General features: G+C 38.1%; 1 protein-coding gene across 1 annotated transcript; it reads right to left on the minus strand.

Annotated features, from left to right (window-relative positions):
• Positions 1–2440: 2440 nt before the first annotated feature.
• LOC118331248 (opioid-binding protein/cell adhesion molecule homolog) lies at positions 2441–6267 on the minus strand. Its single transcript, XM_035666051.1, has 5 exons — positions 6255–6267; positions 5929–6066; positions 5316–5436; positions 4214–4365; positions 2441–3840 (listed from the first exon to the last, which is right to left on the minus strand). Exons 1-5 carry the CDS (start codon positions 6265–6267, stop codon positions 3740–3742), a joined length of 525 nt encoding a protein of 174 aa, XP_035521944.1. The 3' UTR covers positions 2441–3739.
• Positions 6268–6784: the final 517 nt, after the last annotated feature.

Raw genomic sequence — 6784 nt, forward strand, 5'->3', positions numbered from 1 at the left:
GACTGTAATGTATGGCAATCATAGAACAAATGATTGGCAACTTGAATTCACATTGAACCAGTTTATGGACATTTTTGCAATCTCTCAATCAAATGGCACGATGACTATATACCACAATAGTGACTACTGTATGCTGAACCTCCAGTAAGGTCAGAAAACATATCAAACAGGTTAACAATGCAGCCGTCAATGGGATCATACATTGTAAAATCAACTGTTTAAATTAAAAAAATGAACAAGTGAACTGTGAATACTCCAAACTTTAAAATGCCCAGAGAATTATGCATTAAGGAGGATTATAGATAACATGTAATGCATACATCTTAAATCCTTAAACCATTAAAAAACCTGAAATAAAAAATTAAAATAAAAACAACTTACACAGTTGGACATGGTGCCATATGCAAAAACACACCTTAAGTAAATTCCAGTGTCAGTTCTCTTTTAATGGGGATTTTAAACAAATTGATCCAAGCTTATTGACATCAATACTTATCATGTTCATGTATCTGGGATGGAAAGGGTCACAATAACCCTTCAGTTTAGTATTGCAGGCGTCTGAATCTCACCTGTCTGTCTGTATATATATATATATATTTTTTTTTTGCAAACCCCTAAAAAGTGAAATCACACCCTGTGACATGGTCTGCAGCTGACTGGTTCACCATCGTTACAAGCACATAACTGAACATGTGAGTACAACAAAAGCATTCCCACATACATCAATCTTATCCCTGTTGTTTTGTCTTCAACACACTTCTTACTCATAGGTATGCACAGGAGTGAACTGGACAATAGCAGAACATCACACCATCAATCACTTTGTGCTTCATTTTAAGTATATTCTCATCACTGGAAACTGTCTGAGGCAGACTAAAAAATATCCCTTGGAAATGCATCCACTGACCACAGAACACAACGATCACTTCTGCGGTCCTTAAAGAGCGGTGTCTGCCATTTACTGTGGGCCAAACCAGGTTAAAAGCACACATTCATGACACCTGGAAAAAAGCATCATAGCAGCTACACGGAACACTCATTCAAGTTGACTTTGTTGGTGAAATATTCTAGCTTGTGTCATCTGGACCTTGGATGTGGACTGGAGCTGTGTGCCAGCTTTGTAGTTGAAAATGTCAAAACACCCCCGCCCTCCCCAGGTGTGTTTAGATTGAAGGAGTTTGAAATCAAGGACGTTTATCCAGCTTCTACACCGCTTGACATTAAAACCATTACGTGATAAATATGATGAAGTTGACTGACAGAGCCTGTGCCAGCATAAATCTTGACTGTAAAATTAATTTCTATATTACATATCTGTAAAGAAGTTAATTAAAGAAACTCCATTAATCTATACTATACAAAATCTATTTAAGACTTGTGCTTGAGATACAAAGTAATCTATCTCAATGAACACGTCTGTTTTTATTGTTCTCAGAGTTATGTTACTGGAGAGTGATGTGCATACTTTTGACTTGCATTACCACACATATGATGACTTAACCTTAACAACAGACGTGGAGTTCACTGTAATGAATAAAGCTAATTCTAAGTCACTATATTGACTTTTAATATCATACAGGTATAAATTAAAAAGAATTACTGCAGTCTGCACAGTATTCTGTAGAATATTATTCTGAGAGGGACTATGGAGCGGGCTAAAGAATGGATCTGCAAACAGAAGTTTAAGGAATTTCTACGTCCATTTATAGATAATTATAGGAGTGGAGATAGAGCTTGTGACCGTGCACTCATTTCCACAATGGTTGAGATTAAAAAACAGAATCAGGCACGGTAGGTACGGTTTTATAAATCTGACGAAAAGAATGCGCATATACTTTATGTGGAACTGCACAGCATTTTTATCCCGTCTCACATCCCACATAAAGAGACAATGTCCCACATTTTGATTGGTTCTAGTTTTCAAAAGTCAAACCAATGCAGGACAGAGGCTTTCTAAGGTGATGAAGAAAGCAGGGAAGGCTGTCTTCACGGGGGTGTGCTTGATGTTGATCAAACTGCACGCATGTGGGTCAAGTGCAGGTTAACCTGCTGCCTTTTAATGCTTTCTGTATTTAGCTAGCATGGGAGTTTAGATGAAATATATTTAAGTATTTCACATGCTAAAGGCCTAACCTGTAACTGCCAGTCTTTAGTGTGCTACTGAATTGAAGTGAAATAGACATCATATCAAAATAGACTACCTCTTAGCTCTAACGTGTCCACATTGTCTCACACAAATATACTCTTCCTCTTCCTACATTTATTGATCTGTTCATCCTGTGTGGGGTGGTGCCTGGTGAAATGGCTGCTTGAATTTCCCTCGGGGATTAAATAAAGTTATTTTTTTTCTATCTATCTATCTATCTATCTATCTTATCATCTCTATCTATCTATCTTACTATCTATCTATAGGGCCTGGAATGTGTATGAGTAGCTTCTGCATTTACTGGTGATGAGTTAAACCTTGCTTGTAGGTTTTATATGTAAGGATGTATTGGTTGTTTTGTAATGTGGACTATATGTTGGTACAGGGTACTTTAGTCATCTGACTTGAATCGCCAATTCTTGTGTCTTCCTGGAAAGAGGACCACAATAGAATCAATCCTCAAACATTTTCAGTTATCAGGTATTTGCAGCAGTGTATGACCGATTTTATTTTTATTTTTTGATATGTCCAATAAATCAAATCAAACTTACCATCAGAGTAAATCATACTAAGTGCAGCATTAAAAGATACTTAGGAGTTTGTGAAAAAAATGTTTTTCTTATTAAATTTAGTTTCCTTAATTAAGAGCAGCACTTACTGATAAGTCACTTTAATGCAGTGCTGTTAATTTGATTATCCACTAACCTGAAGCTTTTGAGATGCCATCCAGCACCACATGTAGGTAGCACTGCTGAATGAATTTTAACTTTGAACATTTAATTCCATCAGTCAGTGTAGAGAACAAAGCTGACCAACACTCCTGTCCTTACTGACACTCCACATAAATGTCTGACTGTCTCAGATTTTCGGTATAAAGATGGCATGCAGCTGCTATGATGCTGTGTTTAGGTGTTTCAAAAATGCCATTTGATAAGTGTATGCATTTTGAAAAATAAAACGGTGCAGGAGTTATATGTACACATTTGTACATTTTCTACACACACTACGGTGAAAACAAAAATTTGGATGCACTATGCTGTAGGACATTGCCTGAGAAATCATGGTGTACTATTGATTATTCTGAACTGTTTATCATGAAGGATCTGTTACTCTGTTTTGCATACAACTGTAAAAATACAGTAAAATTCAACAATCACATTGCATTTTTTCCTTTTTTGTCATTTACTTAGAAAAAGCTTAATGGTATTGTACAGATATTGAACAGGACGTGACACAATAATAATCTGAATGTACACTTCAATATTGGGCAATAAACAGTCAACTATCAACAGTTACATGTATTTTTTTTCTTTTTCCCTTTTCACATACAAAAAGGTTGGGGAGACACAAACTCAGTAGTTCTACCATCATCAAATTTAGTGCATGATTTTAACATTTTTCCCTTCCTCGGATTGACGGCTCTCACTCTTGGTGGACCAACAGAGAACAGACTCCGATGCAAAGCCATAGAAACAAAAAGAGGACTAAGGGTGGAACCACTGGCGCTCTTGGGTTTCCATTCTTCTTATAGGACTAATAGTCTGTTCTTGCTGTTCAATGCTGAGAGAAGCTTAAAGGTTTTCACATTTCACATCAGAACTTGAGCAGGCAGAGCAAGGGTACAGTCAGCAGGAGGCATACGGAGCAACGGGGCAACTCGGCGGCCCCGTTCACATCGTGCATCGCACCGGGACCTGCAGCAGAAAGACACACTCCATCACCAAGGTCAGCGTTACATACAAACCTGCACTCTGATTCATTATGGAGTATAGATAACTGCAGTTCATATGTTCGTGTGTTATTTCCCCGGCCAAATAATAGCTTTACATTGGTCCTGCAATTGCCATGGAAACTAGTAAATGTTAGAAATAAAAAGGTAAATCAGTGAATAACATACAGTGGGTGGCCTTCATGTCTGGATTTTAATTTAATGTGTGCAGCTGCTATCATGAAAAAAGGCAGCCACTAAAATAGTCAATAAATGAATAATAATTTAATCATAATTAACACTTCCATTCACACAAATGTGCTTTTTTTTCTTTTGCTGCATTTCTTTCACAGACTTACCATAAAGGATTATGCTGGCATTAGTGATTCCCATGGTGTTCATGGCAACACAAGTATAGTTTCCATAGTCTTCTTCCGAGACGTTGAAGAAGACAAGCATGGATTGTTTACCTTGATTCTCGATCTTAACTCCATTTAGTCCATTAAAGAGCCTGTAAGAGAGAGGGGAGCAGCTATCAAGGTCTTTGCTGCCGAGCAGTAAAGAAAATGTGTTTTCCTTGAATCGTTTTGTCTTTTTGTTTAGACCTTTTGTCAAACCTCTAGCAGATGCATTTAAAATTTATATCTACATGAAATTAGAAAATTATTTAAACCCACGGTCTGTGAAGGCAAAATAAAATACCGCTCACTGCCTTCTTGAAGTAACTGTGCATGCATTTGTGTGCTTCATCCTTCAGTGCACGACAGCCTTCCTTCTGTTTCACTCATTGCATTTCCTATTCCTCTGCTACTGTTTCATTGCCTTATTTCATGTTTGCAGACGCCAGTCATGTATTTTATCAGCGTCCTCCATCTTTTTGGTCTTAAGGACTGATTTTGTCTTTTTGGGACTGATGAGCAATGCTGCTGTAACCGTCAGGGACCATTTAACAGTGCAACATAGGCTGTGTTTACATCAGCTCACCAGCTCTGGGGCCGCTTTCTTCCCAGTCTACAGCCTTCAGTTGGAAAACACTGAATTATACTATAATATCCTCTAAACCTCCCAGCCGCACACCCCACTGACATAAACCAATTACAGTGTAAAAATAATAATAGTAGCCTTTGGTGTCCAATGCCTGTTTTGCAAATGATTGGACTAAAGATATTTTTAATGGAAATTATGAATTTTCATAATGTGATTAAAAACAGTATTTTTGCCCCCAGAGTGAAGAAAAATGCAGGGCATGAAGGATTATCTCATTACATCAAAAGCATGTCTTATATTAAACAAGGCTGTGTGTATAAAGCCATCACTTATCAACAAAGATGACACAGTCTGGCTTATTTCAAATTAGACAAGTCCACACCCTACAGCAGAATAGGTGTCTTTGTGTGTCTGACTCTTACTTCAAACTATTCTAAGTCTTTAGGAATCACAGAGCTCAGAGGAAAAACTTGCCTGCGGTCTTCTTTGTACCACTCAAAATCTGCCCTGGGGACAGCAGAGGCTTCGCATTGCAGGACTCCTCTTTGTCCAACTGCAGTACCCGTACTCCTCGCTTTAGAAATGAAGGGAGGATCTATAAAACAGTGAAATGAGTTTTACATAGGCATCATATAGAAGACAAAACAACATGTGCTTGGTGTTTTGGGCTGTTCATACTCCTGCTTCTTTAAAAGTTTATATATATATTGTGTGTGTGTCGTGTGTGTGCATATATATGTGTGTGTGTGTGAATACAGACTGGGAGGGAGCTAAACTATTTGCGACAGCATGCAGTTGAATCTTCACTCAGCCTTGACTATATACATGTTGTGAAGTCACAAAGCCTCATGAGTCTGGGTAAACCACATTATAATCCCAGTATAACTCTACCAATAGTTGCTTATTTTGTAACAGTAGGTGCAAAGAAGACAAAACAGTAAAAATAATTTCTATTAAATTAACTAACTTCCAACAATTCAAAATCAGGCTTTATGTGAGGATGTATACAAGAAATGGCTATTTGCTTTTTAATTAATTCCCCATAAGTCCTGATCTCCACAATGAATGTGATAGTTTGGGCTCTTACAGTTGATGGTGACTTGCACCGTTCTGACATCGGGGCTCGAGATGTCATTAGACGCGATGCATTCATACGATCCTGACTGCTCTTTGGTGACTGCTATCAGTTCCAGATGTTCCCCCTCTGTCACAAATTTATGAGTGCCTGTAGAGAAGCAAAGAAACAGAGAAAGAAATGCATTATTAAATAAGTCCTAGTATTGGTAAATAAGAGAAATGCTCTGACCTTCATAGCATTTTCAATTCCTACATAAGCGATACTAGTGCAGATATTGTATTGAATTTCAGTAGCCTGTAATTGACACAAAGAATATCACAGTATGTTGACCAGACCTGCCATTACCATGATGTGGTTTGTTTAGCCTGTAGGGCAGTGCCAGGGGTTATTTGTCCTGCAGCTGTCTGTCTTTCAGCTCTGCTAGCAGCCTGGCTTTAGCTATGGCAGTGCTGGTCGATGGTTCAGTCCAATACTCTTGATTCATTGCCAAACCTCATTAACCATCAGCTGTACTTTGTGATTAATGCTAATTAGAAAACAAAGATGATTAACATTGTGAACATGATGCATAATATTCAGCATATCACCATTACTATTATAGGCATGTTAGCAGGTCAAAGCATTGTATGCTCAGGTATCTGTAGAGACTTGCTGTCCTGTCAACCTTCTTACTGCCACTCCTACTGGACTTACAGATACAGCGCACAGCCTCTTTATTGAACGAAAGCTTAACAAGTGCAGTGGTTGATGTGGTTTGCCCCTAAAATGGGTCAATATTTCAAAAAGTTGGTTCCCACTTTTCCCATCATCATCGCAGGGAAACATCCAGTCGGTACGTTTGTAAAGCAGGCTTTCTGTTAAGGAT

The sequence above is a fragment of the Morone saxatilis genome, unplaced genomic scaffold (genome assembly GCF_004916995.1).
Source record: "Morone saxatilis isolate NCDOM2014 unplaced genomic scaffold, NCSU_SB_2.0 Contig20, whole genome shotgun sequence".
Lineage (NCBI taxonomy): Eukaryota > Metazoa > Chordata > Actinopteri > Moronidae > Morone > Morone saxatilis.

Coding starts and splice junctions, on each gene's coding strand:
- LOC118331248 (XM_035666051.1), bottom strand. Junction 5,437..5,928: donor GGTGCAAGTCACCATCAACT/GTAAGAGCCCAA, acceptor ACTGTTTTATAG/ATCCTCCCTTCATTTCTAAA. Junction 3,841..4,213: donor TGCCAGCATAATCCTTTATG/GTAAGTCTGTGA, acceptor TTTCTGCTGCAG/GTCCCGGTGCGATGCACGAT.